This window comes from Sinocyclocheilus grahami, unplaced genomic scaffold (assembly GCF_001515645.1).
Source record: "Sinocyclocheilus grahami isolate Dianchi unplaced genomic scaffold, SAMN03320097.WGS_v1.1 scaffold429.1, whole genome shotgun sequence".
Classification (NCBI taxonomy): Eukaryota; Metazoa; Chordata; class Actinopteri; order Cypriniformes; family Cyprinidae; genus Sinocyclocheilus; species Sinocyclocheilus grahami.
In genome coordinates this window covers 1-17,765 of record NW_015505608.1, presented here as the reverse complement: position 1 = coordinate 17,765, position 17,765 = coordinate 1, and the positions used below count along the sequence as shown (strand labels likewise).

At 38.1% G+C, this 17,765-nt stretch overlaps 2 protein-coding genes across 2 annotated transcripts; both read right to left on the bottom strand.

Annotated features, from left to right (window-relative positions):
• Positions 1-3,929: 3,929 nt before the first annotated feature.
• On the bottom strand, positions 3,930-11,130 carry LOC107551658 (COP9 signalosome complex subunit 7b-like; the record flags this gene model as incomplete). The annotated part of the gene is made up of 7 exons (XM_016233355.1): positions 3,930-3,947; positions 6,132-6,237; positions 6,351-6,553; positions 6,798-6,886; positions 7,140-7,215; positions 10,035-10,157; positions 10,963-11,130. Coding segments are annotated over 7 exons (783 nt in total), but the record flags the coding sequence as incomplete, so codon positions are not given.
• Positions 11,131-11,844: 714 nt separating this feature from the next.
• Positions 11,845-15,744, bottom strand: LOC107551672 (CD209 antigen-like protein C). The gene is made up of 6 exons (XM_016233366.1): positions 15,375-15,744; positions 15,149-15,250; positions 13,840-13,995; positions 13,545-13,696; positions 13,309-13,430; positions 11,845-12,078 (listed from the first exon to the last, which is right to left on the bottom strand). The coding sequence occupies exons 1-6, from the start codon at positions 15,469-15,471 to the stop codon at positions 11,913-11,915; spliced, it is 795 nt and encodes a 264-aa protein (XP_016088852.1). The 5' UTR covers positions 15,472-15,744; the 3' UTR covers positions 11,845-11,912.
• Positions 15,745-17,765: the final 2,021 nt, after the last annotated feature.

Sequence of the window (17,765 nt, the reverse complement as noted above, 5' to 3'; positions counted from 1 at the left end):
TTCTCTCTGGATCTGAAAGACGCTTACTTTCACATTCAGATAGCCCCCCGTCACAGGCACTTCTTGAGATTCGCCTTCGAGGGAGTGGCATATCAATATACGGTCCTGCCGTTCAGGCTGTCTCTGGCCTCACACACTTTTAAGAAGTGCATAGATGCGGCTCTCTCCCCTCTGAGACAGATGGGAATCCGCATTCTGAATTACCTCGATGACTGGCTTGTCTTAGCCCAGTCAGAGGCCAAGCTGATAGCCCACAGATCCTCCCTCCTTAACCACTTAGAGTGCTTGGGGCTCAGGGTCAATTATGCCAAAAGCTTGATGATTCTCAGCCAATGAATCTCATTTCTGGGGGCTGTCTTCAACTAAACTCAAATGAGAGCTGTAGCCTCGCCAGAACATGTCCTGGCTATACAGCAGCTGATGACCGCCTTCACGATTGGCATGTCCTTTCCACTCAGAGTGTTTCAGAGGATGCTGGGTCTTATGGCCTCTGCATCGCCAGTACTGCAGTTAGGCCTCCTTCACATGTGGCCCCTTCAGCACTGGCTGAAACCCCTGGTTTCATTCCAAGCTTGGCGTCACGGACACCTTCGTATCAAGGTGGATCAAGCCTGCGTCGCAGCCCTTGCCCCTTGGAAGGACCCTTCATGGTTCAAACAGCGCGTATCCCTGGGAATGATACACAAAAGGAAGGTCATCTTTACAGATGCGTAAAACATGGGCTGGGGAGCCCTGTGCGACGGCAGACCAGCCTTTGGCACGTGGTCGAGCGAAGAGACAAGCTGCACATCAACTGCCTGGAAATGCTGGCAGTATGGCAGGCCTTACAGTCCTTCCTACCACATCTAGAAGGATGCCACGTCTTAGTCCGATCGGACAACATGACGGTAGTATCCTACGTAAATCGCAAGGACGGCCTTTCCTCCTTTGCCGGGCAAACTGAACCGGGGAGCAGACATGCTGTCTCGGAGCAACGTCCCCTCTGGCGAGTGGATGCTCCACCCCTAGACGGTTCAGAGAATATGGGAGATCTTCGGGGAGGCAGAGGTCGACCTCTTCGCCTCAGAACACAACTCTCACTGCCCAATCTATTTTTCGAAGGAAAGGGATGCGCTGGCCCACGATTGGCCCAGCCTTCTCCTTTACTGTTTTCCTCCCGATCGCCCTGATCCCTCAGGTTGTCAGGCGAATCAGAGAACAAAAACACAAGGTTCTTCTAGTGGCCCCGCCCTTGAGAAAAAAAACTCTGGTTCTCAGAGATGTCTCAGCTGCTCACGGCAGCTCCGTAGCCCATTCCCCTGAGACGGGACCTCCTCTCTCAGGCGAACATGACAATATGGCACCCACAGCCCGAGCTGTAGGCCCTACACTTATGGCCTCTCGATGGGAGCCTATGAACCTCCCAGAGGGTGTCTTAAATACCATTTCTCAGGCTAGAGCCCCGTCCACAAGGCGCCTCTACGCACTCAAATGGTCAGTCTTCACCGATTGCTGCACAAACCACGATGAAGATCCACCCACATGCGACATATCTTCGATATTGTTCTTCCTTCAAGAGCTGTTGGATAAGGGTCATACCCCCTCCACTCTTAAGGTCTATGTGGCGGCTATAGCATCTATTCACGCTCCTATAGATGGGATATTGGTCGGGAAGGTTGAACCACCCTCTGCCTTTTATTGTCCCTACGTGGGATCTGTCTACGGTTCTGAGTGCGCTTAAAAGCTCCCCCTTTGAACCGCTGCAATCCGCCGATATTTGTCCCCTGTTGCTCAAAACCGGTCTGCTATTAGCTTTGGCATCGGTTAAGCGAGTTGGAGATTTACAGGCGCTATCTGTGAGTCCCCCCATCTTGAAATCGGACCTAACGACTCTAAGGTCGTCCTGAAACCTAGGCATGGTTACGTACCTAAGGTGCTCTCTACTCCGTTCAGAGCACAAGTAATCACGCTCTCTGCGCTCCCTCCCTTGCAGGAGGACCAGGAACTAAATCTGCTCTTGCTGTCAGGGCATTAAAAATCAATGTTGACCATTCCTCCTCCTTTAGGCAGTCGGAGCAGCTCTTTGTATGTTTTGGTGGCCGCAGCAAGGGGCTTTCGGTCAAAAAGCAAAGACTATCCCGTTGGATAGTTTTGACGCAATAGCTCTTGCATACTCCTCTCCTTGGGCCTTCAATGCCCCATCGGGGTCAGAGCACATTCCACGAGAGGCATGGCCTCATCCTGGGCATGGTCCAGTGGTGTGTCCATTGCAGAAATTTGTGCAGCGGCCGGCTGGTCCTCGCCGTCCACCTTTGTCAGGTTCTACAACCTGGACATACCTGCTTTGCAGGCTCAGGTCTTTTCTGCTTAACTGAATCTCTGAGCTCAACGCTCCAGGAACCATATTTCCGCCCTAAGGCTGGATTTAATCCTTGCTGGGTCTGACTATGTCTCGAACCCGCTGAAATTCCCACGTCTGGGCTTAGCTTCCTGCACGCTCTCGGCCCTATCTAGTTCCGATGCTGTGCAAAGCTCTAGAACGATTATATGAGGCCGGGCTCAACCTCTATGAGTTAGTTCGTTTTTTGCCTTCTCTTGACCCCGATAAAATCCTGGTCTCTGGCTATGGCCTGCTTCAGTGTAGTTGATCTACGGGGCCCCCTTCTGGATGCCCCAGACAATTACTTATAAGTCGTTCATCTACCATAGCACGGTGTGATTTAATAGGTTCCCCACCGCGTCTTAGCGACGCAGAATGAGTAAAGTATCGAAAGGGAACGTACTCTGTTACTAACGTAACCTCGTTAGTACTGTGTAACTAACCGTGCTATGCACGACTCTGTTGTCGCTTTTGTCAGTATGAACCGGTGATCCTATGCCCAGCGCCTGCTTATATAGCCAGATGCCCTGCCCAATTTGGCGTGCTCTGGCGCGCTGCCTCGCCAAAGGCTCGCGCAGCTCCGCCGTGCCGTCATTGGTTCATTTTTGTTAATTCTTTTGAACCAGTAGCAGTGCAGATGCACTGCTGTGATTGAAAAAGGCTTCAATAATTGGAGAACTGGAGTTTTCCCCACCGCGTCTTAGCGACGCAGTACTCATTCCCGTATCGCAGGGAACTGAGGTTACGTTAGTAAGCGAGTACGGTTTCTTGTTTATGAACTATCAGGAGGGTTTGGGTTTTTAGACGATTGCAACATTTTTTTAATCTGTCCTGAATCAGTGTTGCTACCAGTTTTACTTCTGTATTTTGACTAATTTGATAATGAAAGTGAATATTCAACAGGAAAAATTAAGGAAGTATGATTTAAAGGACAAGTGTGAAAAATTGGCTTTAATGCAAATTTGCTAAATCAGTGTGTGGATAGCTAATTGGCTAATCAATGGTAAACGTTATCCAATATAGCGCAACAGTGTCTGCCTACTTTATCAGCGGGCTTATTTTCTGAAGTATTTTCCCCATTTTTTTCCCCCATAGGGATTTAAAATAAAGTCTTTAAAAGTTACAAGCCATGAACTTAATCAACAAGGTGAATTACATTACAAACTTTCATTTGAACCAAAAAAGTATTTGAAAATTCACAAAAGGACAAAGCTACAAGACTGTACTTCCATTATGCATTGTGAATGACATAATGGAATTAAAAATAATGCAGAGATATAAAACCATCGATGTTGATTATATATAGAAGTGATATATTTCATGTTTATGGCAAAATATGCATATTATACAAATATTTCAGTCATTTGAGAGTTTAGGGAGACTGACTCTAATTCAGTTTTGACAGTGCTTCATGATAATGTGCAGGTGGTGAAGTGTTCTTTTGGCACTATTTGCTTATCACAATTCTCTTATTATTGGAGATTTCTGTGTAAGAATCGTGAGTAATTTAGATTTTCACCAGTACCTCAGTAATGCAGGTTGAGTGCTTCAGCAGAAATCTATAACAACCTCATAGCTCACAGTAGGTCTGTTTTTGATAGTATATTAAGTTAGCATTAAAAATCAGTTCCCTTATGGAGAAATTGAATGGGATTTTTACTTCCAGAACCTGACTTTCTATAGCCTGTGTGGTCTGTCTTAGCAAAAGGAAAGTTGATTCCGAGGAAGAGCAAGTTTGTACATTTGACTTGCATTTAATTTAAATACTTTTTTTTTCTTTGAAATGAATTGTTCGCAATATGACCAAGAACATATATTAAGGTTTTACATAGTTACATTCTCACTTTAAACCAGAATTAATATAAGCTGAATTTTCCAAGGAAATCATAATCATCCCCTCTCAAATAACCATGTAAAAAAAAAAAAAATTTCACAACAGAGGGGAAAAAGAAACTAATGTGCCATTATAGTTTATGGGCACATCAGATTGAATTCTCTCGCAATTTTTCACATCATGCACAAGAAGCTACACCATGTGAGATATGTTTAGAGGTTTCACATCATTTATGTAGCACTGCCTTAAATATGTGATTCAATGTACTATGAAGTCAATAAAAAGCCATCTCTGGTGTTTTAAAACGTGTTTCTTTGTTGTGGTGTTTGAAAGGACTTCCTATATGACAGTGACTCATGCAATCACGCATGCCAAACAGCCAGGCCAAAGGGACACCGCGAAAACTCATTAGCCATCGCACAGCAACAAAACACCAGGACACAAAGATGCTTCACATGTTCACTTCAGACACACACACGCTGTATGTAAGCCGCAAGAGTTCACAGCTCCCATCTGCTCGGAGCTGAGAGACTGAGAAACAGTGAACCTCAGTCACACCGACTGAAATTAACACCACTATTTATAGAGAGAAACAGAAGAGGGTGTGCGCGTAAAAAGGATTATGGATTTTGAGGTGGATGGATTTCTGCAGAGAGAAAGAGAGGAGGCAGGGGTTAATGTAGAAGTAGATCATCACTCTCCACTTTTTATTGTTGTCCTCATTTCTAATCGCTACCATTACAGACAATTATGCAGGACAGAGAGAAACATTGCTTTAGTCAGGCTTTATGGCTGGATAAAGGGCATTTTAACAGTATACTCTATATTGTCTACTATAAAAATAAATATATAGTAAACACTTAAAACAACACTATAATAATATAACCAATAAATGTGGTTATTTTGAATATTGATCTAATTTAGTGTAAAAATGTCTTAAAGGGTCATGACATGAGAAATCAAATCTGCTTTGATCTTTTGACATACCATTAAAACATCCTTTAAGTTTAATAGCTTAAAATGTCCTACTCATTATTTATTTAATCAAGCTCAAATGGCTGGTTGGATATTGTGGGATTTGTAACATCATACAGGCAAATATATTTGCATATGACCGCTGCCATAACAAGACGTTAAAGAATAGTTATACATCATTGCACCATAGGCCCCATCTACTGGCATTCAGTCACTTAACAGGTGACTTTTTGTGCAAAAATAATTTATTAACATTATAACTGAACCTTAAGGAACATATTAAAATAACAAAAACTCCATGTCATGACCCCTGTAACTTTTGGCAGTCCAATCACAAACTAAGCAAACACTATCTATTCTAAACATAGCCTTTATATACTTAATGTTTTATTTAACATTTATAAACATAAAACTACTTTTATATGTGGGTTGATGAACTAATGCTTATTTTTTGTTTGCAAATCATATACAAAATCACTTGAATATACTTCTTCAATGATTAACATGCTTTAGATTCCTGAGTTGACATTCATATTGATATTCTTGGGGGGCTCAAAGTAAAAAAAAAAAAAAAGTCAGGGTGATGCAACTGTTCTGAAATCATAATGAAAAAAGCTTCAAAAGAATGAATTTCATAGTTTTCAAAGTAGTTTGGCACAATTTTTTATTATTTATATAAAATGTATATCTGTATATCTATAGATAGATAGATATTGAACTATTGTTAAATATCAAATGTATTCTGAAACCTGGAAAATAATGATTAAATGTGTACACTCAGTTATATACAAAGTGTAAGGGAAAATATAAATGTTACTTTTAACTTGACTTTTACATTACATTACATTTAAGGGTCATTTGAAACGGCAAATAATATTTAAAAAAAAAAAGTCTTTCTGCTTTATCATAGACATTATCTCATACTGTATGTCACTTAGGAAGGATAAAGATTCACACACAAACCTCTGTTTCCACTTGAACTTTGACCTTGAGCTGGCTCTCTCTGTACTGATTGGCTCTTGACACCTGCTCCTCAATGCCACACAGAACTGCTTCACAGCCTGCACACCTGGGAGAGACAAACACGCAGAATATTTAATACCACCAGCAAGGCATTTTCCTTTTTACATCAGCAACAGAATCCATCACAGCATACTGACACAAACACAAATACACGCGTACCACTCCTGCAGTGTGTTGGCAATGTTGGGTAATTCGTTGGGGCCCAGGTCTCGACCTATACTGCAATCGACCTCGACCTGCTGGTTCCTCTGGTCCAGTTTCCCATGGATAATGTCACTGTAAACAGCCTCGATCAGCAGGTCTTCCAGCTCGCGCACATTCTTCAGCTCTAACTGCTGGAGCAGTAGTGAATACGGCAGACACTATCCAGAGAAAGAGGTGTTTTTTTTAGCTTAGTTTCTTCTGAATTCTATGCTCTGGAGTAAGTTTAAACTTCTCATTTGCTCTAGTAATATTACAAAGGCTTGATAAGAGCATATTGGTTTCGTCAATCATGTAGTCAATAACACTAATAGCCCATATTGTTAACAGCTGTGTGCTGATCATAACGGACCTCATTAAAAACAGTGCTAATAAACCCTCAGTCCAGAACGGATGAATCACTACCTTTAGATTGGAGGCCAGGCTGATGATTGACAGGTGACGGAGTTTGTTCTTCTGGGCGGGTGTGAGTTCAGGAAGTGAGGCTGCCCTCTCTAAATGGCAGACATACATTAAATTAACATACATTATAACCATCCGCACAGCCGGGAGGAAAACAACTGATTACATTAAAGCCCTGGTAAAATCTGTAACAGAACATGGGCCAGAGACTTCCCCCTCACAGGAGTTAACTTATTTAGCAAGGCAAAGGGCAGCATATACAGTCTCATTCTGAGTCAGAGCAGGGAATGAACCTGCCGCCTCAGGAGGCCAATATCTGGTCAGATCATTTGTTGTCATGGTTACCTTTATAGTCGCAGTAGGTTCCATACGCAAAAAGATTGAGAAGCTGGTACACTGGAGCATGGGGACCCGTCTCCAGCTAGAGAGAGGGAAAGTGAAGTGCAGACAATGATTGATATGACAAAGTGTTGAAGTATTTTGTGTTGAGCAGGTAAACACTTTAGCTGGGCTCTGTAGGAATGGCGGTGCAGTACACGAGTACTCTGGGATCTCTGTGCAATATGTGGCGGAGAAACGTGCATGTAATGCACTGATGATGACATCTGTTGACTTGCCCATTTGTTTTTATTATAGCACTCCTAACAAATATCAGTATAATAATATATAATGCAATAAATATATATGTTATGTTCAAAAGTTTGGAGTCTGTACTTTTTTCCCCGAAAAAAAAGAAAGAAATACTTTTATTCAGCAAAGACACTTTAAAATGATCAAAATGACAGTAGAGACATTTATAAAATAACAAGAGATTCTATTTCAAATAAGTGCTTTTCTAGTCAAACAATCATGAAATAAATGTAGCGTATTTTCCACAAAAATATGAAGCAGCACAACTTTTTTTAACATTGATAATTAGAAGAAATGTTTCTTAAGTAGTAAATCAGCATATTAGAATGATTTCTGAAGGTTCATGTGACACTGAAGACTGGAGCAAAAGCTGCTGAAAATTCAGCTTTGCCATCACCAGGATAAATGACATTTTAAAATGTCTTAAAATAGAAAACAGTTCTTTTAAATTGTACTAATATTTCATGTTTTTATTTGGTTCAAATAAATGCAGCCTTGGTAAGCACGAGAGACTTCTGTCAAAACTGTAAAGAAAATGCAAACTTTCAAATGGTAGTATTACAAAATTTCCTTTTAATATATAATCTAATATAAGTATCTGTTTAAATGAATACTGACCTCAAATATACAGAATATTCTAAATGGGGAAGAAAAAACTTGTAATTGCAACCTGACTGCCTGTCACTTTGAATGTGCATCAAACCATAAAAATGTGATTTTTTTCTAAATCCCATTCAAATGATATTAGTGTAATATGCTCTTGAAAACTACACTAATATACTACACTAATCTGATTTGAATGAGATATACAAGAAATTGAATTTTGAGTTTTAGATACTATGGCGAAACACATCAAGAAAACAAAATCGCTCAGAGCTTGGACAAATGATTAATCGCCTTGACATTAAATTTGACACACCAACGCTGCCATTAAAATAATAAGATTTGACACAGAACTCACTTAAAGTCATCAAGTCAAACTGAAATAGATTTTTCAGCACAAAAACTCACCTCACGGACGTTGGGCAGTTCTAGTATGTCTGAGAAAACATAGAGGCCTGGGGTTTCCAGCAGAGAGCTGATGGCCTGAACCAGAGCTGAACCTGAGAGAGACAGCAGCTGATCCACCTCCATCTGACAGAAAGAAAGAGAGAGTTTAAACAACCCAGATCCCAGCTTCTGAAAACATGAGGTGGATATTCAAGTCTAAAGAACAAGTTTCACAACTGTTCAGGGCTATGTTCAGACTTACAAGATGCAAGAGCAGTTCTTATTATATCTGTTCTTGCAAGCCTCAATAACTCATGTACAATAAACACGTTTCATTGGGCTTGTTAAATTGCTGTTGATCCACAGCAATATGCTTTCGACGACACTTTGATGCAGGAATTTAATATGACAGGTCGCTCGTGATAAAAATAACTACAATTTCAGGGCGAAGATATGCATGATGCACTTTCATGATGATTAAAACAAGGCTGCCAAGTGCACTAGAAGATTACAGCTCTGAGACAGCCAGGAAGAGATGTATTTAAATGCACTTGACACAATGAGATTATTTAGGAGACTACAAATGATAACAAACACGCATGCATGTAGAATACCAACACATTTGTGTTCCTCGACAAAGTTACTAGGCTTTAGTACATGAATCCATAGTCTAACCGTACGTTTACTTTATTAACCGGAGTCTAAAAGCATTCTGTGTTGTTTAAATTCAGCAAAGACACTTTAAAATGATCAAAATGACAGTAGAGACATTTATAAAATAACAAGAGATTCTATTTCAAATAAGTGCTTTTCTAGTCAAACAATCATGAAATAAATGTAGCGTATTTTCCACAAAAATATGAAGCAGCACAACTTTTTTTAACATTGATAATTAGAAGAAATGTTTCTTAAGTAGTAAATCAGCATATTAGAATGATTTCTGAAGGTTCATGTGACACTGAAGACTGGAGCAAAAGCTGCTGAAAATTCAGCTTTGCCATCACCAGGATAAATGACATTTTAAAATGTCTTAAAATAGAAAACAGTTCTTTTAAATTGTACTAATATTTCATGTTTTTATTTGGTTCAAATAAATGCAGCCTTGGTAAGCACGAGAGACTTCTGTCAAAACTGTAAAGAAAATGCAAACTTTCAAATGGTAGTATTACAAAATTTCCTTTTAATATATAATCTAATATAAGTATCTGTTTAAATGAATACTGACCTCAAATATACAGAATATTCTAAATGGGGAAGAAAAAACTTGTAATTGCAACCTGACTGCCTGTCACTTTGAATGTGCATCAAACCATAAAAATGTGATTTTTTTCTAAATCCCATTCAAATGATATTAGTGTAATATGCTCTTGAAAACTTTTCAAGAATATACTACACTAATCTGATTTGAATGAGATATACAAGAAATTGAATTTTGAGTTTTAGATACTATGGCGAAACACATCAAGAAAACAAAATCGCTCAGAGCTTGGACAAATGATTAATCGCCTTGACATTAAATTTGACACACCAACGCTGCCATTAAAATAATAAGATTTGACACAGAACTCACTTAAAGTCATCAAGTCAAACTGAAATAGATTTTTCAGCACAAAAACTCACCTCACGGACGTTGGGCAGTTCTAGTATGTCTGAGAAAACATAGAGGCCTGGGGTTTCCAGCAGAGAGCTGATGGCCTGAACCAGAGCTGAACCTGAGAGAGACAGCAGCTGATCCACCTCCATCTGACAGAAAGAAAGAGAGAGTTTAAACAACCCAGATCCCAGCTTCTGAAAACATGAGGTGGATATTCAAGTCTAAAGAACAAGTTTCACAACTGTTCAGGGCTATGTTCAGACTTACAAGATGCAAGAGCAGTTCTTATTATATCTGTTCTTGCAAGCCTCAATAACTCATGTACAATAAACACGTTTCATTGGGCTTGTTAAATTGCTGTTGATCCACAGCAATATGCTTTCGACGACACTTTGATGCAGGAATTTAATATGACAGGTCGCTCGTGATAAAAATAACTACAATTTCAGGGCGAAGATATGCATGATGCACTTTCATGATGATTAAAATAAGGCTGCCAAGTGCACTAGAAGATTACAGCTCTGAGACAGCCAGGAAGAGATGTATTTAAATGCACTTGACACAATGAGATTATTTAGGAGACTACAAATGATAACAAACACGCATGCATGTAGAATAACAACACATTTGTGTTCCTCGACAAAGTTACTAGGCTTTAGTTCATGAATCCATAGTCTAACCGTACGTTTACTTTATTAGTCTAAAAGCATTCTGTGTTGTTTAATACTAATAAACATAAGTTTAAGAGAATAAACTAACGTTAGTCAGCTCGTGCTCAGTGTTCAGCACCCGGTATGAAGTACATCAACAAACCAGCAGCTAGGCCTTGTCGTTGGTAAACTAAGGTCTTACGTAAACACGCATCGTTACATACTTTGTCAAGTACGCTTACATTTTTAATATTAACATGCGACCGCATTTCGTGTGGTAAAACGTGCAGAAAAATATATTTACCTTATTTATAAAGACTGAGGTTGTTTGTGTCAACTGTGGTGCCACTGCTACTTCCGCTAGCAAGCGTGCTGCGACATAAAAACGAGCTCTTTGATTGGCGGACAGGTAGAACGGTGGGCGTGACCACAGAGCCAGGGCGAGAGTGAGCGGATGCACATCGCCACCGTGTGGTTATAAGAGTTATAGCGTCTTAGGAAGTCTTCTCAATGAAACTAAGCCAGTGATTAAGTAGTAGTAGTTTGGAAAGAAATAATGACATTTATATATTACATTTGTTTACAAAACCAATAAGTATTTAGATTAAAACATTTCTGTATTATAATTTATCTTTACATAAATGCAGTCAGCTGTGTCCAAAAATGTGATGTATCTGTAGAGGAGTTGCGTGAAGACACAGAATAGCTTCAAATGTTGTGGAACAAATTTTCTAACTCTCGTGTAATGTCATGATCTTGTGTTGATTTATGTTTTATATTGAATTCTTCTTGTACCCTTCTTAAATCAACCTAATGGTTTGTTAGTCTTAGCTGGCTTGAGCTGGTTTCTCAGACTGACCAGCTCAAAAGTGCCTGAAACCTTACTAAAACCAGCCAACAGATCATCCTGACCAGGTTAGAAGACCAGTTGAGACCAGCAAGCTTGCTTAGACTCGGCTATGATATCATCTTTTTCCAGCTAATTGGTTATTGCAAAAAGTGCCTGGATAAGTTTGATTGCATAATACTTAAAATCTTTTTCTTTCTTTTTTTTCCCTTTGGTGCCTGAGGCGAACGGGGTGATGGTGAGAGGAAAAAAACATTATTATGCAATGTTTTAAGAGTCCCAAATCTCAAGTCAAATCAAAGACACACAAACTAAATCGAACCTGAGAATTTTCACTGGACTGTTTATTAAAAAGAATGAAGGCAATAGAAAAATAGAGATTCATTTTTATGCATTTTCTCTTCAAATCAAACGTTAATGGTGATAGGATCCATCTCACAGATTCGTTTGTAATTGAAATCACAGGGCACGTCAAACCACGTCTTGGAGCGAGAGTCCAGCACTGCGCAGTCTTCACCATGAATCCCACCTGACTGGTGGTTATCAGGCTCTTTATCCCACTCACTCCAGAACCTACAGAGAGCAGCAGAACAATCAGGAAAACATCATATTAATACCACCTCAGAGAAACCAATTTGCCTTTAAATAACCACCAATGCCTTGACTGTCACTGAGACTTTTTTAGACAAATTCCTGCTTTGGTTTTACTTGTCCAAATTCAGGGTTTTCAGATTTTTTTAAGAACCAAGGACCCCCAAATATGAAGGGACATAAAATATAAATGTAGCTATAGGCTATATTTTTATACAGCTCTATATAAGTGACCCAAGACAACAAAACCAGTCATAAGGGTCAATTATTTGAGATTTATATCATCTGAATGCTGAATAAATATGCTTAGGATAGGACAATATTTGGCCGAGATACAACTATTTGAAAATCTGGAATCTGAGGGTGCAAAAAAAAAATCCAAATATTGAGAAAATTGCAGTTAAAGTTGTTCAAATGAAGTTCTTAGCAGTGCATATTACTAATCAAAAAGTACGTTTTGATATATTTGCGGTAGGAAATTTACAAAATATCTTTATGGAACATGATCTTTACTTAATATAATGATTTTTGGCATAAAAGAAAAATCAATTTTGACCCATACAGTGTTGGCTATTACTATACAAATATACCCATGCTTCTTATGACTGGTTTTGTGGTCCAGGGTCACATATATAAAAAGTATACATGATACTTAAGCAATTGGCTTTTTCCAAAACAAATGATTGAAGTATTATCTGAAAAATATTTTTACATCAATATTAGAATGAATGAACGAACGAATGAATGAATGAAAAAACAAACAATTAAATAAATCAAGCAAGTTAAAGGTGACAGTGGTGAGGAAAAGCTCTGTAGAAAGGTACAACACAAATAAAAAATAAAAACTATTAATGCATTAAAAACATGTGCACATTGAAAATATGAAAACCCCTAGTTGGTATTATTTTTGTTCAGATTATCTGTATGTGTGTGTGTACCTACTTAACCATTATTTTGGGGACAGATTTGTACCCAAAAGTAACTTAAACCTGACAAAATCTCCAAAAACCTCCCTTTGGGGACGTCCTTATTTGTAAAACTGGTATTAAATAAAAGTAAAAAAATTTTTTTCAAATTGTAAAAATGCAGAAATGTTGCTATAAGGGGAAGGTTTAGGTGTGGGGCAATAGAGTATACAGTTCGTACAGTATAAAAAACATTAAACCCATGGAATTTCCCCATTTAGATAGCTCAGGTAACGTGTGTGCGTACGTTGTATTAACCACCGTATTGTCCACCCATTTCCACACTCCCTCAGTCTCAATGTCTGATAAACCAATCCAGAAATGATAGTCAAATCCACCACGATTGCGTGCGACACTCTCAAGTGTGTGCTGTAATAAAAACAAAAATATATCAATATATCAGCCACACTGAATGAACATAATTTGAAATTTTTCATCTTGTATACGTAAGAAGTCCATTCACGTACACTGCCTCACACTTACATGTTGTTGGTGGCTGTGCAGTATAGTCAGATGGCTGCCCATAGACGCGCAGCTCTCTTTGCTGTGCTGCCAGTCAAGTTTATCCTCACTAAAGAAATAACACCTCCCTTCTAAATGCAGCCAGTCTTCTGGGCATGGCCTACATTTGATCACTGCAGAAGATAAATGTTAATGCATGAATGGGTGAAAGGAAGGGTGAAAGAAAGAAAAAAATAACAAAAATAAGTTTGACCCTTGGGCATCAAATATAATTCAAAGATAGGCTGTACATACACAAATATCTTTGTTTCCTTACCTGATTTTGAACAAGTCTGTCCAAGGGTTGTGTATTCAGAGCAAAGGCGGGAGAAACGCTCCTGCATGGCTGTGAGTTTGAGAGTTAGAGACGCAGCCTCAGACTCATCATTCTCGACTGGCTTTACAGCGACAGATGATCTGCGACTGTTTACCACTGCAAAGAGACAGAGTTTTATATCAATATATTAACCCAGCAGCCGTGCAAAGACTGGTCTTAAATAAATTGATAAGTTACCAGCTAGCTACCAGCAAATTAGCTATTTATTATTATTGCCTATCAGGGATATTTAGAATTTATATTTGGAATTATGTCTGCATGTATATCCTCCTGATGCTGTATACAAAACATTTAACCAGTCAATAGCAAAAAAGGCTATTCTATTCTATTCTGTTATTATGTAGGGACATGCAATATATTGTACAATATCACTTATTTGGCTATATTATACAATTTTATTTATCGGTATTTGTCAATATTGTTTATACTTATTTTCTTTCTTTTTTTTGTTACATGTAGATTACCTTTGCCATCATCCAATGCTCACCTAAATTTACACTATTAAAAACACTATTAATTTAATAACACTGTTAAATGTAATCTTCAGCGATTCTCAAAATGAACACAAATTTTTCTTGTACATTATACTTTTCTGATGCCTAAATTGATTTTCACTGTGCTTATAACAAGTGATTTAATTATTTTAATGTTTTAATATTAATTATTTATATTTGTACTTAATATTTAGACAAAATATTACAGAATTTTAATATCGGCATATCAGTATCTCGCAAAAGTTTAATATCTATTCATCCCTGATTTAATTATTCTATTCTATTCTACAAAATATCAGTACCATATTTATATTGGCCGTGTATGCTCATTTCCCATATTATACATTTACATTACCTAAGTGTTACCTTAATTTAATAACACTTTTATTAATTTAATAAAACTTTTAAATGTGTTCTTTAGCAAACTTCAAAATAATTTAAATATGAATTTAATAACACATTATTCATAATCATAATTCATATACATAATTACATTTAAATAGCAGCTCTCAAATTGAATATAATTTTTTTTCATTATATAATGTTGTGATGTCCAAACTTAAAATGTGATTTTAGTTTTTGGTGCTTTATTTTTTCATTTATTTAGAGAAGCTCAAATTTTAATATTTGCTTATCAGTATTGTCCAGCATTTTGCTATTGGTGCATCTCTAGCCTAGTCTCTTCTATTCATTATGAAACCCTCTGCACCAGAGTTTCAGAGGCGTGCTTACGTGCATAATGTCTGTTTACTTACAGAAAACGCCAAGTACTATGTTTGCACAAACTGAGGTCAATAGAGCAATGAGCAGTACAAGAGAAGCCTGCCCCCTCAAACACTTCACCCCTTTGTGAACACCTGATGAAACACAAAATCATCGTCAGATTAATTGATTATTACTCTGACTTATCCCACATTTCTCTACATTTATCTTCCACTCCCCCCTCAAGTTCACACACTCACATATACACACATACATTACCTTGTTTGCCTTGCGATGTGAGTATAGGTCTGTTTCCACTATGAGAGATATCCTCTGTGAACTCTTGTAAACTGGTGTAATTTTCAATATCTTCCATCTTTAAACAAAAAGTTCAGGAAATTTGTCAAACACCGTCTTCTTTATTTAACAACAGAGCTTCTGTCTGACAAGAGTAATGTCTTTATCTTCTAGTCCTGTCCTCCAGATCGCCAATAAAGAAATTACAGTCCACGAGGAAGAGAGCAATCAAAAGAGAGCTTCCCTGGAAGAAATTAAGAAGAGAAAGTTCGAACTGAGTGTTTCTGCTCAGACTTGTATGAACTGCTCCTTTTCACAGCTCACTGGGCTCTAACTTTTATCCCCCGTTGTCTCCCTCCCCCTGTGTCTGTGATCATGTACACATTTCAGGGCTGCTGGGTAAACACCAACAGGATGAATTAGAGGAGAGCTGGTTATGCAATACTGAACTTTTTACCATACACAGAGCAGAACACAGAACATTTTTTCAATGAATCAGTAGATCATTCCAGCCAATAAAAAGAACAGTTTGTTCATGATAGTAAAATTATTTAGTCCCCCACCACATGTATTCCTGTAAAATATTTCATACCGAACATGTTGGGAAATCCATCTGTTCACAAAACATCAAAACATGTTTTGTGTTTAACTTAAGGTTAAAGATTTACGTAATTTACATGGAGTCCACATTAACAGCAACCTAATTAATAAGAAGTGAAACACTTTTAATTTCTTTTTCTGGGAAATCTGACATCTAATTATTGAAGTAATTACAGCCATTATGCTAAATATAAATAATAAAATGCAACAAATCATATAAATCTATCCTAGTTAAGATAGGAAAAAAGCAACACTTTTAAAAGAGTGGGGGAAAGGCGCTTTTCATATCTTTTGTTGTCATTCCATTAGTCAGAGTTTTGGTGGAAAAGCACAACAACAACAAAAAAAGAAAAGAAAAAATCCTTGGTAAGGGCTGAACACTGCTTGTATCACTGAAAGATTGAACAGATTCTCTTGTGCAACTCTCAGAGACTGATGTGACATCAAACTGTGTAGAAAAAACGAGCCAAAAGCATGATGCAGCACTGTCACAAAATGATGACTCAGGCTATTGATCAATCCATGACTCAGAATTTATGTTAATTCATCTGGCCTGGTTTCATATGACACTGCTGTTTTTCATTAAAGACTTCCAGAGATCTGTACTGTGAAAGTGAATTTATTTTCTGTCTCCATCTTCCAAAATTCCAGTTTTACTTTTACTTCCAGTTAAAATTTTCCCACACATCCACTTCCCGCTTGTGACTGAGCCATTCCCCTGATAGGAGTCACTTTCTTATCACTTTGAGATAGGAGTGCAAAAAAAGGACATTCAATGAATCAAGAAAAGAAAAACTGAATAAATTTTATGAGACAAAACTATTTGTATTTTTCTCATTTGTTGCTTGTCAGAAAAGTCTCTGCTAACTGAGTAAGTGTAAATGTGAATGTAAGACTTTAATTGCAGTAGTTTATATGGAGCTTCCTCCATATTTATAAAGTATGTACTGTGTCATGTGCAGATATGCCAACAGGACAAATGAAGTCATGTTATTTTTATATGACCTGTAGAAAGTGCTCAGCTGGAGTCATTCTCAATGCAGGCTGCAGACTAGTCTCTGTCTCTTACAGCTGTTCGCTTATCATAAAAAGGTTAGTCTGCATGGCCTCTGCATTCCTTTTCTGTGTCTCCAGCTGTTTCTTCACTTCCTCTTCCTTCTTTCTCAAAAACAGCTGCATCTCCTCCAAATTCTGTTCTGAGAGCAATACTACTTCTACTCCACTACTACTACTACTAATAAAAAATAGTTTTACCTTAATCTATACAAGATGATTTCAGTGGTTTGTGCCATATAATTCAGTTCTTTGTTGTCTTTGGCAAAAAAGTCCATTCTCCAGCACGTCCTTTAAGATAAAAAAAACTCCAGCAGACATCTGTAAAAAGCCATTAAATGCTCTTAAGTTGAATGATTTCAGTTCTACAAGCTTTGAAACATTTTGAAAAGCAGTGAGGTGAAAACATTTGATTTTATTCCTCCTTATCAGTTTTAAAAATGTGTTAAAGTTTTCCTCCATCTACCTAACCCTAAAAATCCTAAAATACCCAAACTGTTAGTACAGTTATTACTATATAGATTGTTCTCAAATGATTTCACATACGAGACTGTGTGAGAAAATAGTATGCTGTGTTTTCGTTCTTTCTATTTTCAATCAACATTTCTCTGTACCCCCAGCACCACTTTGTGGTCCCTGGACTTCAAAATCCATGTCCTAGAGCAGGGGTGCCCGACCCTGTTCCTGGAGATCTACCTTCCTGCAGAGTTCAGCTCCAAC

Excerpts from the sequence above, each read along its gene's own strand:
- LOC107551672 (XM_016233366.1), bottom strand. The coding sequence starts at position 15,471 with ATGGAAGATATTGAAAATTACACCAGTTTACAAGAGTTCACAGAGGAT. Across the intron at positions 15,251-15,374 it reads CACATCGCAAGGCAAACAAG|GTGTTCACAAAGGGGTGAAG; the intron begins GTAATGTATGTG and ends GTGTTTCATCAG. Across the intron at positions 13,996-15,148 it reads CATAGTACTTGGCGTTTTCT|TGGTAAACAGTCGCAGATCA; the intron begins GTAAGTAAACAG and ends GTCTCTTTGCAG.